Genomic DNA, 19,681 nt, shown 5'->3' on the forward strand with positions numbered 1-19,681 from the left:
CTTTTATGGCAGGTTTATTTATTTACATGCAGGTATGTGCTCTATCAATGATTTGTAGCTCCAATTACAGAAGCATCTGCAAGTTCAAGGTTCTATATAAAAATTTCTCCATCTGCCAAAAACACACAGGAAACATATCCCTTAACATTAGAGAACCTATAATTTGAGAGCACAGGAATACCGCATAGACGCAACATGTGGGCTAAAGCTGAATCCCTATTTTCAGTCAGAAAACTGGACAGAAAGGCGTCTAGATCAGAAAACTATTACTTGTGTTTATTTCTCTTAGTTTTTGATTTCTGTCCTGCTGAATTGGGTTTCTTCTTGTTCCTGTTTTTGTTTTTGACATTATGTGTGTCATAGTATCGGACACCGACTTTCTTTGAATGCTGCTGCCGCTCTGCTCTTCTCCTCTGTGAAAGAAGCAAAGAAAGTTTGTGCTACCCTCTTTGGCAATTTGTTTTTAATTGGACAATCTCACCCATCAGATGCAGTGGGGACACAGGAGACTGTGGAAGAGGGAACATGCCCTGACCCCTCCCCACTTTAGTCAGTCAAAGGAAAGCATCACTGCTGCCACAGCCCATGTCATTTTGCCATGTGCAAATGAATGGGCAAATTCATTGTTATTTAAAAGGAACAAAAGGTGGGCTTACACAGTGAATATTTTCCCTTCCACGTAACATGCTGTACAAATTTTTGTGCATAAGCTGCAAAAGCCCCCCTTGCCCTGAAACTGTGGGAGCTGCAGAAAGATACTGTTGGCACCTACCTCTTTGGAACTCTGTTTCTTGCAAACCTTCACCGGACAGGCACCCTGGTCCTGTTCACCATCCTCTTGCCGTCCTCTTTTCTCAGCTTTCCTCGGGCTCCCTAAAAGCAGCATTTCAAGAATGTGTGAGGCAAAATGCTCCAGAAACTTGTGGTTCTGCTCAGGCCGATGGCTGGAGCTTTTCCAAACTGCCAAGCACTGCAGGGTGATGAGTGGCTAGGGGTTCCCAAAGACGTAAGGCCTTCCTGCAACTACTTAGGCCGATGACAGCCCAATCCATAGAATATAAGAGGTCCAGAGGGTGGCAACACAAGAATGGACCTTTTCTGCTGTGGCTTCCCATCTGAGGAATGCTCTTCCTGGGGAGACTTGCCTAGCGCCTTCATTATAGATCTTTGGTCGCCTGGTTAAAACATTCCTCTTCTCCCAAGCCTTTGACTAAAGAAACTATTTATGGCCTTATTAAATGGGAGTGGGTGGGTATTGTTTTGTTTGTTGTTTGCCTTTATACTGCAAAGCGCCCTGTGATCCTTGGAAGAAGGGCAGTATATAAATTTAATAAATAATATTCTTACTAATAATTGACCCCTCCCTTGATGTAGAGCTTTCAATTGTTTCCCAGTCACTCAGGACTGCGTAGTGGAAGGAGCACAGCCAAGGACAGCCGGGAGCAGGCCATCCCCTCTCACCATGGGATTACAGGCAGGACGGGCCTCTTGTGGGTGGGCTCTCAGATGGAGACCTCCCAGTGCTGTCATAATGCCAACCTACCTGCAGCTTCATCACTTGCAACTGCACCAGAGTCCAACTGTGATTTTGCAAAGACTTTTTCACTCAGTCCTTTGGGAATTCTGCAAGGCAAGGAGGTGGGCATTTAGGCCCTTGCAAAAACCTGCACACAGCTGGCATTCTGACACACGACACACACAGACCTTGCCATCTAAGCAGGCATACCATCTGCGACAGTCACAATTTAGCAAGACCATCCACCTCTGCAGGAGTCGCACACATCACATACTCTGGGAGAGAGAGACACTGAAGGTTGTGGCACAAGAGCACAGAAGAGTACTCGCTGATGGAGCAAGACCACCTCCCAAAATCAAGGCCGGGGGGGAGGGGGGCAAGCAATGCCTGGGACAGCAAAAGCCTTCCTCTGCAGTATGTGGCTGGGCCAAGTCATCTAATCTCTGCTCATGGCATGTTGTGGCCAGCTGGACTGCCTCAGCTGCCGCTGGGTCGGAAAGGCAACATAATGGCTGGACAGAAGCTTAGCCTCCACTTTTTGGACTTTTACACCCATGTAACTATCAAGCTCAACCAAGCTCCATCCCACTCCCAGGGACAGCGCAAAAGCCACTACCTTATTGCAGAGAACCTCTTGGCCTTGGCCTTGTCCAAGAATTTCTTGTACTTGGCAATCTTCTCATCCAGGGATTTCAGCACTGCCTTTGGGTCCTGCCTGGTGCTTTCCTTGCCGGAGGGCCTGTTATCTGTCTTGCCAAGCTGAGAGTGCCCTTCTTCCTCCCCATCTTCTTCCTCCTCCTCTTCTGGATCACTGTCCGTCCCATCAACATCAAGCACATCCACGGGGATCAGGTCCTCCTTCAAGAACTGAGGGGCCACGTGGAGCTTCCCAAAGTTCTGCCGCACATGGGACAAGGGCCATTTCGTTTCCTGTGGGGGGCCCTCCTCGCCCCTGGGCTCTGCTGCAGCTGTCTCCGTCGAAACAAGGCTCTCCCCAGGGCTCTCGCTCAGACTGGCAGCTGCGGGCACTTCCAAAGCAGCACCTGTGGGCTGGAAGATGAAGGCAAGGAAGCATCTCTGGGAGCCACAATTACCAACACCCACACCCACATGCCAATGTGTCAGTTCCACTCCAGAACATCTTACTTCCCACTGCTGGGTCTGTAATTGCACCTCAGCAGGGTCCAGCTTCAAAACCTGATCAAAATGCAGATTAGATATGCTCTTTGATTTTCCTTCCACATTAAACACGTACCAAGTGCTCCTTCCCCTACATCTCTAGGATTAAGGGCCAGGGATTCCAAATTAGAGTTTTTGGCTTGACCCAAAGCTCCTTTTAGAAACCATCCCTTTATATTTGCAAAAATCACCTGAATTTATTTTATTTTGGGGTAGTGGGGGAGGACTCTTGATTTTCTCCATGGTTTTGGTTTGCAGCAAAGAACTACTAGTAAACAAAACAGCAGTGACTTCTGTTAGAATTAAAGAAAGCATCACCTTCTACTGTGATTTTAGAAGTGTAAGGTATTTGATGTAGGACCCTCCCAAAACACTGAAACAGTGGGACTAGCCTGGTCTTAAGTGCTGTCTCATTTTCATTTGTCCTGTCCTTTTTACCATGAGGGCAGATGGGAATGTTTTGCCCCTGCCCCCCTTTTGAGTAAAATCACTTGGCCAGTAAGATCATCCTGTTTTCTGCCATGGCTGATGGACAAGGGTGATTTATTAGTCCAAGAGTTGCTTGCCATCCAAATGAGGACCAGGCAAAATCAATTCTGCTCCACTTGCTTAGATATTGCTCACCAGTTTACGTTACATGTTGTTCAAAATCAATTATTTTTTTGGAGGATTTATATCCCATCTTTTCTGTTTTCCAAAGAATTCCAGCCGCGACCGCACTGGGACTGAGAAATCAGATGGCACCTTTGCTCACCCACCTTAAACATGCAGCTCTTACCTGGGAGCCCTGCTCCATATTTGGGGGCTTCACGAAGAAAGGAATGCGGCCTCTCTGCCAGTCATTCAGCACCATTTTGCTCACTGTGCTCACATCAGGCTCTCCTCCCTGAAATGGCAGTGGGACAGTGCTTTCAGACCCACAAAGCATAGACATTTGTGAAAAAAGGGGCCTCTCTGCTGAAACTCTCTAAAAGGAAAGGTGGAGTCTCATTATTGAGCTCACAAGAGGCAGGTTCTGGCTACAGCAAGAAGGTGGGGATACTTATGAGGGATAGATTGCAACCCCATTTTCTCTAGAACCCCACAAGCATACCTTTCCCCTTGTAGCCGACACCTGTCACTTGGATGGATGGATTCCTGGAACGAGACAAGTCACCAAAGAGTGCCTGCTTGCTCTTCTCATTCTTCCTCTGATGAAACACTTTCCTGTTGCTTCCAAAGTACATATATTCCTGGCCTATTAATCACAGGAACCTAGCCTTATATTCATTCTATCTAGCTCGGTACTGTCTACACTGACTAGCAACAGCTCTCCGGGGTTTGAGAGAGGCCTACTTGGGAGATTCCATTGGGGATTGAACCTGGGACTTTCTTGCAAGACAGATGCTTTGCCACTGAGCTACATGGTTTCCCCAATCAAATTGCAGTTCAGCAGCTAGCTAGCCCAAGCAAGTGACTTCTTCCATGACAGCCTGGCCATATAACCCTCCACCCACAATCCCCAGGAAGGAAAGGCAGGCTCTCCTTCACCTTGAGCAGCTTCCCCATCTGAAAGGCCAGCTTCTCAAGGAAGTCCTCTGCATTCTCCCAGAAGTCCACTTTGTACGTCTTGCTGATGTATTCTGGCTTGGCCCTTTCTAGCACGGCAGCGATGTGGTCTTCCGGGCACTTGATTTTTTCCACTTGAACCTGGAGATAAGAAAAGCAGCTCATTACCATGGCATTGGGGCATTTGGGGCACAGCTGCAGCAGTGAGAACGATGCAGGGTGGCTCCAACGAGCAAAGGCAGGGGTTCTGATGGGCCTGTGTGTCCCCTCCGCCAGATGTTGAGGAGCCAGGAAGCCTCTGCAAAGACAATTCAAGTATCCTAATCCTCAGCACCTTTTTGATAGTGAAATATGGTAGACAACAAATATGGAGAGTCAGAGTACTGTAGAGGTTAGTGTTGCACTAGGACCTTGGGTGACCTTGATGGCCAGTCACTGCCTCTCACAGGGTTGTTGTAGAAATAAAATGAGGCAGGTGAAAGAAAGCCATATATATGCCACCTTTAGCTCTTTAGAGAAAAAGGTGGGATATAAATTCAGAGAAATAAATAATAAACCAGGGCTGGGCTAGGAGAGAAGCACCTGCTCCTTTCAACGCTTGTCCCTTCCACTACTCACCACTCCCTTCAGCACAATGTCCGTCTCTGTGTCACCGGAGGGGTACACCACACCTGGGCAGTCAATGAGGAAGATGCGGCGCATCAAAGTGATGTACTGCCACACCTGTGGGATGAAAGAATGGCATCAACTTGGCCCTCCTTATTCACCTGAAAATGAATGTGGTAGCAGCTACTTTAAACTGGGGCTGCTCAGCAGAGATTAATTAATGTGCTCTCCCTCTCTCTCCCACCTCAGCACTGCTGGGGGAAGGAGAGTCAAACACCTTCAGGGGTTGCTCCCTGGAGATTAAGAGGCAGCATTTCCTCCTTGATGACAGTAGGGATTGATTGAAGGAGGAGGGGAAGAGCCACCTTTAGCAACTCGCCCTCGCCTTTGCCTACTGGAAATTAAACATGAGCCCCCACCCCCCACTTTTTGGGGATGGTGAAGAAGGCCACTTGCCTTTGTCTCGCCAGCAATGGGAGCCACATTGCAGACCTTCTTGGAACGGAGTGTGTTGATCACAGAGCTCTTTCCCACATTGGGGTAGCCAATGAAGCCCACACTGATCTGCTTCTTGTCCACATGCAGCTGTTGGGAGAGAAGGACGTGTGTGGGCATAGCATCCACTGGGCCTCCTCAAACAGGAGACGTCCAACCTGGAGAGGGGTGCTGGTTTTCTGAATCAGCTATTGGGAACAGCTGCTGCATGATCAAGCCAGTGGCCCATCTAATCCAGCATCCTGTTCTAAACCAGGTGCCCCCAAGGGAAACCTGCAAGCAGGATTCGAGCACAAGAGTGCCCTTCCTTCCTGTGGTTTCTAGCAACCAATATTCAGAAGCATTGCTGCCTCTAAATGTAGGGGCAGAGCTTATCCATTGTGGCTAGTAGCCACCAATAGACCTCTTTCTCTTAGAGGACACAGCAATCCTTAACTTCACGAAAGAAGAACGGAAACTGCCCTGAACAGAATCAGCATCCTCTACACTAAGCGGCCGCAATGGTTCTCCAGGGTTTCAGAGAAGAAGCCTCCCCCAGCCTTTCCTGGAGATGTCAGTGACCTTCTGCACACTGAGCTATGCCCCTTCCCCAGTTTACTCTGGAGAAGAGCAAGGAGGGAGGCCAAACAGCTGCCACCTCCTTTGCTGCTGCCGCCGCTCTCTTCCAGCAGAAAAGCAGCACATCAGGTTCTTTGGGGCATCACTGCTTGTCAAGTCACTGAGAGAAGGGGCGGCTGTCAGTATGGAACTAGCACAGAATCACAGAACTATAGAGTTGGAAGGGACCCCAAGGGTCATCTAGTTCAATCCCTGCAATGCAGGAAACACAGCTAATGAATCCAACCTCTGTTCAAAAACCTCCAAGGAAAAGGAGTCCACGACTTCCCGTTCCACTGTCAAACAGCTCTTACCACCAGAAAGTTCTTCCTCATGTTTCACTGGAACCTCCTTCCTTGTTCGTTTGAATTCACTAATTCAGGTCTACCCTCTGGAGCAGCAGAAAATAAGCTTGCTCCAGTGCAAGTGTGCAAGAACAGAGGCTTCTGGGCTTTCGGGCCGAGGGAAAGAGGTTCTCAATGACAATGGGCACACACAAACACCTACAGTCATCTGCTAGCCTAGCAGTTCAAGTAATCTACTTGTCCCACCAGCAGCTGCCGCCGCCATACCTATGCAGTGCAGTCCCCAACAATAGAAGATGGTACCTGCTGGCATCTCTCATGTGAAACTTGATGGCTTCCTCTTGGGGGGAGGGAGGACGCTCCCAGGAAATCAGACTTCCTAGCACAGCAGAAACCAAGAGCGCCCCCCCCAACCCCATGGGGATTTCTGAAACTGTATCTCCTGCAGAAGACTGCATCTCAGCAACCCCACCCCCACCCCCCAAAAAATGCAAGGCTCTTCACCGACAATGCACCAGTGGCGTGCAGTGAAATTTTTCATAGGGGAACAGTTAGGGCCAGAGGCGCAAGCTTGCAAGGGAGATGGGGGTGGCGGCAATGTCACGCATGTGACATTGTGATGTCCTGATGTCATGCACGTGAGCATCGTGCCTCCCTCCCTAAGCCGGTCAGAAAATTCCCGGGCTTTGCAAAAGAGGTACCAGGGCTCTGACAGGATGGATCTTGGACCCACTGGAGCCTCGCACCTCCCTCCCTAAGCCAGGCAGAAGCTTTCCGGGCTTTGGGAAAGAGGCACCAGGGGAACATTTAGGGGACAAGCCTAGTCTTAGTGACTGCACGCCACTGCAATGCACCTTTGAAACAAAGATGTGCCTTACCTTTCCAAACTGTCTCAAGAGTTGAATGAAGGCCCCTTTTCCGAAGGGGTTTGTGAGGCTGGCGTGAAAGGCCAAAGTTGGGTACTCCTGGGAGAGAATAGCCACCCAGCGTTTCTAGGAGAAGGGAAGAGTGTGCCATTCAGCATCCCACTTCACGAGGCACAGCTACTCATAGAATCACAGAACCATGGAAGTGCAGAGTAGGAAGGGACCCAAAGGGTCAACTAGTCCAACAGCCCTGCTACGCAGGGATCACAGCGAAAGACTCCCAGACACGAAAAGCCTGCTCTGCAGGTCTAGCACTTTGGAAATGTTCAAATCCCACTTCCAAAATTGGTTTCCCTGCCAATGAGCCCCCACCCAGGGGAGCTGTGGCCTAACCCTTTGCTCCACTCCAAGGAACTGTTTCAGACCTAGCAGCTTCTGGGGTTGACAAGGCCATTTCCAGGGGAATTTGGCAGGAAGCCATCAAAGGGCAACCTTCCTTCCTGGCTCTGCCAGCAAGCACCCCTCCTTCACGAGACTCACCGTGGCCCATGTGGGCACAAGGTCACACTTGTTCAAGACAAAAATTAGGTGCTTCCAGGGCTTCTCCTTCTTCAGGTAAGTCTCCACGTGGGGGGAGCGGGTTCCCAAGGGGTCTCTGGCATCCAGCACTTGCACAACGACATCTGATGAATCAATGACCTGGAAGGGCACAGAGAGGGCAAGGGACACACATTAGACTAGAAGGAAACTTTCCACAGAATCTCAGCGATTAGGGCTAGGCAATATCTGGTTTTCAACATCATGATATATCACCAACTAAACATATCTTGACATATCACAATATACACCTGCAGCGGTGGAGGGCCTTGCTGGGCCTCCCTTCAGCAGCAGAGGGTCCCCCATACCTCCATGCAGTGGCGGAGGGTGGGCTGTGGTTCCCTGTGACAGCAGAGGGCCTTAAAATGTAAGGAAGTAGTAGATTTAATAAAAATATTAAATGAACTCCCATATAATATATTCAATCTATTTTCAACTAATTTAAGAGTAAAAAGGTAAAGGTACCCCTGCCCGTACGGGCCAGTCTTGACAGACTCTAGGGTTGTACGCTCATCTCACTCTAGAGGCCGGGAGCCAGCGCTGTCCGCAGACACTTCCGGGTCACGTGGCCAGCGTGACAAGCTGCATCTGGTGAGCCAGCGCAGCACACGGAACGCCAATTTAAGGGTAGCCTAAGTGATTTACTAGTCAAGTTACATCTGCTTCCCCACTCAAAGGACTAAGTGGAATCTATGCATGCATAAACCCCCGAGTTCAACTAAGCTTATTTCCACTTACCTGGGAGTAAGCCCTGTTGAATTCAGTAGGACTTGCTTGTGAGTAGAAACATACAGTGGTACCTCGGGTTAAGAACTTAATTTGTCCCGGAGGTCCGTTCTTAACCTGAAACTGTTCGTAACCTGAAGCACCACTTTAGCTAATGGGGCCTCCCACTGCCGCCGCGCCGCTGCTGCGCAATTTCTGTTCTCATCCTGAAGCAAAGTTCTTAACCCGAGGTACTATTTCTAGGTTAGTGGAGTCTGTACCCTGAAGTGTCTGTAACCCGAGGTACCACTGTATTTGCTTGCACTGCTTACTGAAAAACACCCTCTTCCATCATTCGCACATAGCACCCAACCTCCCATTTCAGCATAAGGCAGCCAGCTAAGTATTCTCCCTTTCATTCCCCCTCCCACAGGGCTCCCCCAAAAGCCCCCACCCCACCAATCTCTCCTGTTTTGTTATTAGAGGGAAGGAGTGAGGGCAAGCAAGCAAAAACATAGTCTCCTTTAAATATTTTTTTAAAAACCATCCTTTTTAATATGGAGGAAAGCGATTTAGGGGGAACCAACAACATAAACACCACCAGAAAATAAAAATTAAAAACTCTGTCCTCTTTTTTTCATGGTGGGGGTGAGTGTGAGTGAAGAAAGAAGCCTTCCTAGTTCTTTGTTTATGCTGGATCTTTGATTGTGGTGGGAGGGAGGGGTGTTGCTCCTGGATTGTTAGCAGGCTCTGCATAATTAGCTGAGCTCTAAGTGGAAAGATAGGGACGTGGGTGGCACTGTGGTCTAAACCACAGAGCCTAGAGCATGCTGATCAGAAGGTTGGCGGTTCAAATCCCCGCAACAGGGTGAGCTCCCGTTGCTCAGTCCCTGCTCCTGCCAACCTAGCAGTTCGAATGCATGTCAAGTGCAAGTAGATAATTAGGTACTGCTCCGGTGGGAAGGTAAACAGTGTTTCCATGAGCTGCTCTGGTTCGCCAGAAGCAGCTTAGTCATGCTGACCACATGACCTGGAAGCTGTCTCTGGACAAACACCGGCTCCCTCAGCCAGTAAAGCGAGATGAGCGCCACAACCCCAGAGTCGTCCGCGACTGGACCTAATGGTCAGAGGTACTTTTACCTTTTTTTAAGTGGAAAGATACCAGTGGATCTGAAAGAGTGAGACACTGCCTGCAAATTATCTGTACAGGTTCAGCTGAGGTGCCCTCTGGGAAGCCTATTGTCTGCCTTGTTTAAACACTTATTTATTGCACAGTCCTATCAGCAACCCAGAGCCACTGCCACAGACTGGCTCAGGCCACCATCAGGCCCCACAGTCTAGCTACCTTCGGCAGTCCTCGTACTCTTCCAAACAGGAAAGAACACGGAAGGGAAACTAATTCAGACTGCTTACTTTTGCAAGTCCAGCATGGAAAGGGGGAAAGACCAGGCTCCAGGATCAGGACCAGCTTAGCTTGCAGAAAACACAAGAGCATCTATTGCAAAAAGGTCCAGCTCCCACACTCAAACTGCTGAAATTCACCAGGCTGGGATCAGAGGTTAGTGGAATGGGGAACAGCAGTTCTGCTCTGGCTGTTTTACATTACCAGAGACTTCTGAACAAAGAGGTTGTCTGAAAACATAAGGTGCACATACTCTCTCATACACACAAAAACAAGTGCATGTGTAAGCTAAGGGAAGTGGCTGAGTGCTGCTATGAACACAGAACTCTGGACACAGCAGAGATAAGGAAAATGCAGCAACAACAGTTTAAAGGAGAGGTCAGAGTGCCTCAGTGAGCTGAGCTGGGACCCAGAGCTGCTGTTGCTATTGATTGATTAACTGCTTTTATATCCCCCTTCCTCCAAGGAGCTCAAGGTGACAAACATAGTTCTCCCCACAGCAGCCCTGTGGGGCAGGCCAAGCTTCATGGCCAAGTAGGGATTTGAGCTCTGGTCTCCCGGGCCCTAGACTGAAACCGCTACGCCGCACTGTCATCACGCCTCCCCTGTATAAGCCTGAAGTCATAAGGAAGGAAGCAGCACACAGAACATCACAGCAGGGATTACCTCTGCAAGGCCCTTCCCAGAAGCAAATGGATGGAGAGCAACTGAAGGGACCTATTGGGTCACGTTCTGGCTGAGAGATGGGAACTGCCCTCCTTTCCACAGTTCCACAGAGCCTACCTTGTACAGTTCTCCCCAGATGCGCTTGGACTGCCCCTTCTTGTAGATCTCCTCTCGCGCCTCCTCCCTGCAAAGAAGCAGTTGAAGGTGTCATGACAAGCCTGTGAGGTAGGTTAGGCTGAGGGGCTGTGACTGGCCCAAGGACACCCAGTGAGATGAATGGAGATCTGAACCCTGGTCTCTCAGGTCTTAGTCTGATGCTGTAACCACTAAACCACACAGGCTCTCAGCTAGTGAATTAGCTAGCCTGTTCTGAGGGAGTGATCCAGCCCAGTCCATGAGACAGGAAAAAAACCAGTTGGCCCTGCCTTTGACTCAGGGTAAAAAGCTCCAATTCCTGTCTTGCTAACTCAGCCAACGGGGCCCTTGAGGAGAGGGGAGGAGAGAAAGAAAAAGAGACGGGAGAGGGATCCCCTTCCCTAGGAGGATGCTCCAGGGGCTCACCTCACTCCAGTATCTTCTGTCACCCGATCCCTGTCCTTTTCTTGGTCATAGCTGCTGGCTCCAGCTGTGGCGTTTTCCACCAGGGACTGCACATCACTTGCCGAGAGGTTGGGCCGCTTCCTTTGTGCTTTGGGGCCAAATGTAGTTTCAAACGTTTCTGTGTCGAGAATGTGGACTTTGGAATTCTGAAAGGCAAGGGGGTGGGGAGAGGGAGAAGTCACACCTCATTTGCCCTGGCTCAGAACAAGACACCCAAGTTAAACTGATTTGGACAACGTACTGCCCCTGTTCTGTTGTTGTTTGGGGTTTTTTCTGAGAGCAGCAGCCCAGCAGACCTGAGCCACAGCCCTGGGGCTTGCCAGAAAGACCTGCTCCATTTCTCTTATTATTAAGATTACCATTCGCTCAGTCCAATGCAATTAAAGCTACAAGGGTGCAAATCCCTCTGCTCTCTCTGCTCAGTTCCATCGAAGAGGGCTCCAGATTCAGCCACGACCCAGATTTGTCAGGGAGAATCTGCCTCCCATTTTGCTTTGTTCTTTCAAAGTCCAGCTGCAAGGGCCAGCCCTTTTCTTGGAAGCGAGTCTCCTACAGAGAGCAAGGCTTGCTCATTTAAGTGATGTGCACTCAAGTTACACAGAACTCTTTTCTTAATTTAGGATGTTTTCCTTTTATTGGAGACACATGGAAACTCGTGAGAAAACAAAATTGTCCTGCGAGAGCTCAGTATGCGTAGAAGAAAGAGCCCGGCTCGTGGGCCAGAGCAGAGGGAATGTTGGGCTTGAGATGAAAGGCACCGGCTGTGGGGCGGACCTAAGAAGCCAGAGGAGAGAGCCAAGCGGCCTCCTCTTCAGTGCCAGGCCTGGGCAATGGCCCGGAGTTGGGAATTGGCACATCTGGCTACCAGAGAAACACCACAGACCGCATACATGTTCCACATGAACACACCTGGCATGCAACAGAGGGCAGCAATGGCCTCCAACTTGGAGGGCTTTAAAAGAAGATTAGACAAATGCATGGAGGAGGAGGGCAATTGGTGGCTACTAGCCATGATGGCTTTGCTCTGCCTCCACAGTTCAAGGCAGCAATGCTTCCAAATGCCAGTTGCATTTAAAGCCCTATGCGGCCTAGGATCCACATACCTACGGAACCGACTCTCCTGGTATGCCCCGCGGAGGACCTTAAGGTCCACAAATGACAACATTTTGGAGGTCCCAGGTTGCAAGGTGGTTAAATTGGTCACAACTAGGGCCAGGGCCTTTTCAGAACTGGCCCCGACTTGGTGGAATGCTCTGTCACAAGAGACTAGGGCCCTGCGGGACCTGACATCTTTCCTCAGGGCCTGCAAGACAGAGCTGTTCCGCCTGGCCTTTGGTTTGGACTCAGTCTGACCCTTATGTTTTCCCTCCCCTTATGGTTTTGATCTATGGGCTACTTTTAAAATGAGACTGCATTTTAAATTGCATTTTAACCTGTGTCTTAAATTGGTGGTTTTTTTCCCTATTATGATTTTACTGTAATTTTATTGGTGTTAGCAGCCCTGAGCCCGGCTCTGGCCAGAAAGAGCAGGGTATAAATAAAATTTATTATTATTATTATTATTATTATTATTATTATTATTAAGGCACAGGAGGGGAGAGGGTTCCTGTAGCTTTCCTCTATGGGCAACTAGGAGGCCACTATAAGAACACAGTGCTGGAATAGATGGGTCAAGAAACACCCCCCCCCCCCAAGTTTACTGAGCCCTTGCATGTTGGGCACCTCCTGGCAAAGGGTGAGCAGCCACGCTGCAACTCAGTTTACATCTATAAGTTGCAAACGTAATCATATTCTACAGGGCCCTCCTCCAGCCAATCAGGCCTGGAACCAAAGGAAGGCTCCTACTCACTCGGAAGCAGCCCACAGGCACTGGGGAGTTTTGCGGGAAGGGAGAAAAGTCTAGAGGGGGGTTTACAGAGACAAGCAATTCAGCAGGTGCGAATCACAAAATGACACATGGTTTACATGAATGGACTAAGATGAGGAGGGACACACACACTCAGGCAACAAAGCCTAACAAAGGCTGCCCCCCTCCTCTCTGGGCATGTCGGCATCTGTGCACTGGTGGACTAGAGAATAACCTTTATGTGGAGTTATTTTGCAAAGTCAATTTTCACACCTTCACTAGGCCTTTAATTGCACCTACTGCAATTACGCCTACTGGAATATGCTTTTCTCTGCGAATGCGTGGGAAATGTAACCCAGAAGTCTTCCCCAGAGTCCAGCATGCATACAACCACACCCAAGAAAAGAACAAAATAGGGGCCCTGGATGCTGTGGGGAGAGAAGAGTCCCCACCACAAGGTGGTAAGAGGAGGACTTACATGAGGCTTAATTCGGTCATGGAGGAGAGAGAGTGGCAGCTTGGTTTGCTTCATGACAACTCTGTAGGGGTCCTTCATCACTGTCTCCATCTCCTCCTGGAACTTCTGGAGGGACGACTGCTTGATCACCCTCGTGTTACCTGCATTGAGAGAACCATAAATGGGGGCACCCCAGGCCCAATATGGTGCCTCCCACACCTTGGGCTTGATGGAATAAGCAGTTATTTAGGAGCAGGTGCAAGGTGGCCTTTATCCAAACCCAGCTCTTTGACTAGGGTCCCTGCACGTCTGCCTTTCACCCAAGGAAGAAATCCTTTAAAAAAACTGTGCCACAGCATAGCCAAAAACAATCTCACCAAACCATTTGATGTTGGGCTCCACTCTTGCCACCGTGCCGGGTGCTACCGTGGACTGGAACTGCAGTGGCCGGATGACTTTCCCACGATTGTTCCTGCAGACAAAGAACAGCCACTGGAGAGCTGGCTTGTGCTTGATCCTGTCTGAGGGAAGCTAGTCCCTTTCAGCTTCCATTTCCCCAACCCTGAATTGGAAACAGGGAGCCAAAGGCTCAGGAGCAGAGGACACACTTTGCATGCAAAAGGTCCCAGATTCCTTCCCTGGAAGAACTCCGATCAGCTGGTGCCAATTAGTGTGGACAATAAGGAGCTAGATGGACCACTCAGCCGACTCGCAGATTCCGATGTATTAAGAGGGCGAACACAGCTAAGATTGTAAAACGTGTTTGGAATTGGAGGACTGCAGAAAATGTACTTGACAGAAACAAAACCGTACCTATAAGGGCTCCCAGGGGAGTAATAAGCTGGTCCCTCCATCCCGCCCCTGCTCCTTGGCTTGAAGGAAAGGGCAAACGCTCAAGCGAAACACAAGACGGAGCAGAAGGGAGCTGATTGTACGGCTCCAGGTGAACAACTGGAAGCAATAAGGGCTCCTTGGCTGCATGTCAGGCGGGAGGGCAGGAGGGTTACCGAGGCGGGGGCAAGAATGCCTGTTACCCAAGGCTGACACTTTTCCACAGGCCGCGCCAAGCAATGGAGCAGAGCCTCTGAAAAACACATCACTAAGAGGTTCCACATTTTGCCCTTGGCCCCCTTTCACAGGCAGAGATGTTTGGGGAGACACAGCAAGGCTGCTTCCATTTAGCACCTGCTCAGGGGTACAGAGCACATGCCGGCTGCACAACGGGGCATGAAATCGACTTGTTTACAGACAGTACAGAAGCAGGCGCCAAGTCTGAGGAAAACAGGAGGCAGCAGTGACTTCAGCCTCGCAGCTGAAGAAGGGCAGCTTCACCCAGATCTAGGTTTCCGGCAAAGCGGCTGTGACTCTCCTTGGCAACACTGGTGTGATGCATGTCTGCCAATCCCATGTGTCAGGGCAACAGGTGAGGGAGCAGAGGGGATGGCAAGAGGGTCTTGAGCCCTGTTTATTAAGAACCTGTATCTGAATCAGCTTACAGAGATAGAAGGACTTTCGAAAACAGTGGCTCCCCGGGCTCAGTGATGGGGGAAAGACCTGAATGTCATGTGGCCTCTTCTGAAGTGCTGAGTCAGCACGAAACCCTTTCCTGCCAAGTGCTGAGGTGGTTGGATGGGCAACAATAGGTTAGTTGCTCTCAAGCTCAGCTCAGAAGCAGAAAAGCATGGGAACATGATCTTGAGGGAAGAGCAGGCAAGAATGGCATCGAGGAAAGGTGGGGTAGCAAAAGTTGTGTCTCAACTAAGTGGGGTGGGGGAAGTGCCCTTTTAGCAGTGAATACCTGACAGAAGAAACACACACACCACAGTAACTAGCTTGAAGGAGAGAGCCCCACAACCACTTCTGCTTACTAATCTCTTGCTGCGACATGAAAAGGATGCTAATTAAAGCAAAGTCTGGGGATAACTATTAATGCTAATGGACCACTTTTCATTTACTTTAAGAAGAGAAGAAACAGATTGGGGGTCTCCAGCTATTCAGCAACTTACAGAAGAAGTAGATTTATTACTTACAGGATTTAAACAAGAAAAACTAACAGACCAACAGTTGGGCAGACAACTTCTTTTCATGGAATCATAGAACCATAGAGTTAGAAAGTAAAAAAAATCATCTAGTCCAACCTCCTGCAAGAACAGCTCCCTGTGATGCACTGCTGGGTGTTGTAAACTTCCAGGGAGAGTCCATATGCTGAATATTTTCCTTGATAAAAGTTTAAACAAATATATAACCTTTTATCCTGAGTATGTATGTGCTCTTGCTGAAGAGGACACAAGGATCTACCTAAAGCAGCCTTTTAACACACACACACACACACACACACACACACACCAGTAATCCCAGCAGGTATTAGGCAGTCCACCAACAAATTGTGCTTTAGCTTATTGGATTTCTGATCAAAAAGTCAGCTGCCAGGAGTCTGCAGGAATTCAGACTGCAAGAACCACAATTTGATGTGCACATGCAGTTGCTTGCTTTTATTTATTTGCATATCCAGCAAATAAATAATCCATATCTTGCAGGAGAGCATGGCTTTAATAGGAGGCAAAACTGAAAAATCACAGGGCTGCAACCCAGAAGAGAACGGGCTTTTTGCTTCCACAGATGGCAGTAAGGGAAGATTGTTCTGGAGTGACCACTATTGCTCTCTCAAAATTAGGGAAGGACTTGGTTGTAAATATTTAACTTTTTTTGTTTCATCGTTTGCTTTGTGCTTTTATACTTTGTAACCCACAAGACCTAATGAACAGCCTCACATGGTATGAGCAAACCATACATGGTATGACCAAATATTGCAATATTCTTATATTACAAAAAGCAACCCCGTGGAAGAGACAATTTGGATCCAGGTCATGCTGCCGAAGGCAGGAAGCAACCTAACTCTCTGCCCTATGTCACAGCCCTGATCAAAATTCTATCCCAACCCAGAACTTCTATTAACCATAGAGAAAAGGACTTAAAGCCTTAAGCGCTTAAGATTGTACTTTTTCCCTTATGCATGTTATAGCAGCTGACAAGAGAAGATGATTTGGATCTAGGCCACTGTACAGGGGCAAAGGGTTAGAACTTCCTTCTTCCTGTATAGACCCAATCCAAACTATTCCCTCCTGTGGCTGCCAACAAGTTTTTTTTCCTTTCTTCTCCAGAAACCTCCATGGAATTTGCTTTGAAGATGTGACGCAAAACTCTAAAAACTCATTTTTTCAATCAGGTTTTGGTAAGAGGGGAGAGCTGAGCAAATACCTCACTAGCTACTAGTGCTGCTCTGCTGTAATCTTATCACTGAATTGATATTTGTTCTACTTTATCTTGTTAAAATAGCACTGCTTTATAGCATGTTGAAATGTGGCTGGGGTACAGATAAATATATTATTATTATTATTATTATTATTATTATTATTATTATTAAAACCTGCTCTGAGATCAATGGAACTCATGAAGTGTAAGATGTAAACTGAACCAACTAATAAATGAATCCCTTTCCTTTTACTGACTAAAATGAATTTCTGCATCAAGCTTCCTCATGAAACATGATTGTGAAACATTTGCTGGTCTCAGGAAAAGTCCTCTTTAAATGCCATTTTACACAAGAACATACGAAGAACCTGTTGGATCAGGCCAATGGCATCCTGTCCAGCACCCTAGTTTCACAGTGGCCGAACAGATGCCACAAATGGGAAACCCATGAGCAGGACCAGAGCACAAGAGCAATCTCCCCTCCTGTGGACTCCAGCAACTCGTATTCAGAAGTATTGTTGCCTCCAGCTGTGGAAGCAGAGCATGGCCATTATGGTCCTCTCCACGAATTTGTCATTTCAGGAACCGCAACGCGCTGACTAGGAAACCCTCCAGACAGTACTGTGTTTATTGCAGTTCATGGCATACACACACCCAGCCTCACCTGCGTTCCTTCTGCCTGTACATGTTGAGGCGCCGGATGGTTGCCCGGTCCCGCATGTTGTGGCCTCCAGCACCATTTGGCCGATCTAACGTGATGGGGATGAGGGAGAGAGAAAATGAAAGACATGGTGACTAAACTGTGACCAAAAATTAAAAGAACCATCAGTCAGTTCTAGTGTAAGTGAGGAATTGTACAAATGAAGGAACCTGTGTCAGCTTGTGTGGACACAAGTAACCAAAGATGAAGAAAAGGAACTGTTAAAAGAAAAACATTTTCCCCCTGTGACATCTATGCTACCATCTTCTGTCACCATGGACCTAAGTGGCTCCACAGAGTTTGTCAATGTACTGCTTCATCCACCTGGTGCTTTGCAGATGTTTGAGGCTATAACTCCCACCCACCTCAGCTAGCTGAGGCAGATGGGAGTTGTAGCCCCAACCTCTTGAGGGTACCAGGTTGGTTAAGGCCATACTATAAAACCTGGTAGTGCAATGCTCAGACACAGCCTGAACAGCTATGTCAAGATCCATAAGAATAGCTTGCTGGATCAGGCCAAAAGGGTTCCAGCTAGTCCAAACTCCTGTTCTTCTCACAGCAGCCAACCATCCAGGTGCCTATGCAAAACCCAAAAGCAAGATTCAAGCACAAGAGCACCTCCCTTACTGTGGAATACTAGCAACTGGCATTCAGAAGCATTGCTGCCTCCAACTGTGGAGGCACAGCGTAGCCATACTGGCTAGTAGTCATTGGTAGCCCTCTTCTTCGTGAATTTGTCTAGTCCTTTTTGAAAGCCATCCAAGTTGGAGGCCATCACTGCCTCCTGTGAGTGCGAGTTCCAGAATTTAACAAATACCTCATTTTATGTGTCCCGAGTTATCCAACATTCAGCTTCTTTGGATGTCCGTGAGCACTAGTGTTATCAGACAGGAAGAAATCCTTTTCTCTATCCACTTTCTCCAGGCCATGTATACTTTTATTAACTTCTATCATGTCACCTCTTACTCACCTTTCCTAAAGTCCCAAATGCTGCAACCTTTCCTCTTGGGGAAGTAGCACCATAGTTTTGCATAATGGCATTATGAGATTGGCGGCTTTATTTCCAATTCCTTTTCTAACGATCCCTAGCATGGAATTGACCTTTTTCGACATCCTCATCGTGCTAGCCACTAGAACCCTGAGGCTCCTGGTCACTTTCCGCCAGTTCAGGAGAAATTAATACCTATTTTTAATTTTTTTATTGCCCCCATATGCCTCATGACGCATTCTTCCAAGTGCGGCCCCACCTGCTCGGTGGCAGCTATAAAGAGAAAAGCTCTTGGGCTGCAGGAGTGCCGGGGGAGGCCTCCGCCTGCAGCTCTGCTGCGGACCAGCGCCGAGGCCCAGCACGCCGTGGGGGGAGCGCAGGATCCTGCCCGGAGGGGCTACCCCCGCCTCTCGACCTTCGCTCCTTTCCCCTGCCCGCCCACCCCACTCACTCACTCACTCACTCACCGGGGTTGGTGCTGGCCCGCGAGGGGTTGATGCTGGCGCGGCCCTTGAATCCCGGCTTCACCATGGCGGCGGCGGCGGCTCCTGCTGCGGCTCAGGCGACGTTCAGACGGCCGGAAGAGACTCCGCAGCAACTTCCGGGAAAGGCGGTGACGCACTTCCGCCGCCGGTAACTCGGGCACAAGCTCAGTTTGTCAGTTCGCTGCCCTTCGCCAGCACCGCTCCGAAGCTGGCCGTGACGTCACGGCGAAAGGTTTGGTACGATTCCCCTCACCACACACAAACTCCCGCTCCTGGAAGTGACCGGCGGGGAGCGCTTGTTGGATGACGTCGGTAAAGCATGAAGGCGGTGTGGCTCTCCAGGGCGGGCCAGGTCCAGCCACGCCTCTGTCCTCTCTCCACTCAGGAGTAAGTCCCTCCCGGTCCGTTCATCCAATGGGCTTCCTCCTTGCCTAGCACGTGGGTAGCGCTTGAGGAAGGGGCGGGAGGGGAAAATGTGACTGGACTCCAATTCCCATAAGCCCCTGCAGCCACCGTGGGCAATTGTCGCGGCGGGATGGGTGGGGGTGATGAGAACGTTTATGGGGAGAAGAACCAGGGGATACAGGACTAGAAGGAGAAGGAGGAGATCTGGGTTCAAATCCTGTCTCTGCCCTGAAGGATTAAGACAAAAACAAAGGGAAAGGAATTGCTGAATTAACTAATTGAACTGGAATACAAAAAAGGGAGGTGTGAGGAGGTCAGGGAAACAAGGAAATGAAATGTAAGACATGGAAAGATTGACTTGTTTTTAAGTGTTTTTTCTGTATTTTGTATTTTTTCTTTTTTATTTTTTTATTTTCTTCTTATCTATGTAATTTCTTTTTTTGAAACTTTAATAAATATCATTAAA

At 48.8% G+C, this 19,681-nt stretch overlaps 1 protein-coding gene across 1 annotated transcript; it reads right to left on the reverse strand.

Annotated features, from left to right (window-relative positions):
• Window positions 1–251: 251 nt before the first annotated feature.
• GNL2 (G protein nucleolar 2) lies at window positions 252–18,943 on the reverse strand. The gene is made up of 16 exons (XM_081017011.1): window positions 18,793–18,943; window positions 17,302–17,386; window positions 13,763–13,857; window positions 13,407–13,546; window positions 11,044–11,228; window positions 10,600–10,666; window positions 7,653–7,811; window positions 7,125–7,238; window positions 5,306–5,434; window positions 4,862–4,966; window positions 4,226–4,384; window positions 3,474–3,581; window positions 2,133–2,566; window positions 1,544–1,623; window positions 773–873; window positions 252–413 (listed from the first exon to the last, which is right to left on the reverse strand). The coding sequence occupies exons 1-16, from the start codon at window positions 18,854–18,856 to the stop codon at window positions 267–269; spliced, it is 2,172 nt and encodes a 723-aa protein (XP_080873137.1). The 5' UTR covers window positions 18,857–18,943; the 3' UTR covers window positions 252–266.
• Window positions 18,944–19,681: the final 738 nt, after the last annotated feature.

The sequence above is a fragment of the Podarcis pityusensis genome (genome assembly GCF_964106645.2).
Source record: "Podarcis pityusensis genome assembly, chromosome: 8".
Classification (NCBI taxonomy): Eukaryota; Metazoa; Chordata; class Lepidosauria; order Squamata; family Lacertidae; genus Podarcis; species Podarcis pityusensis.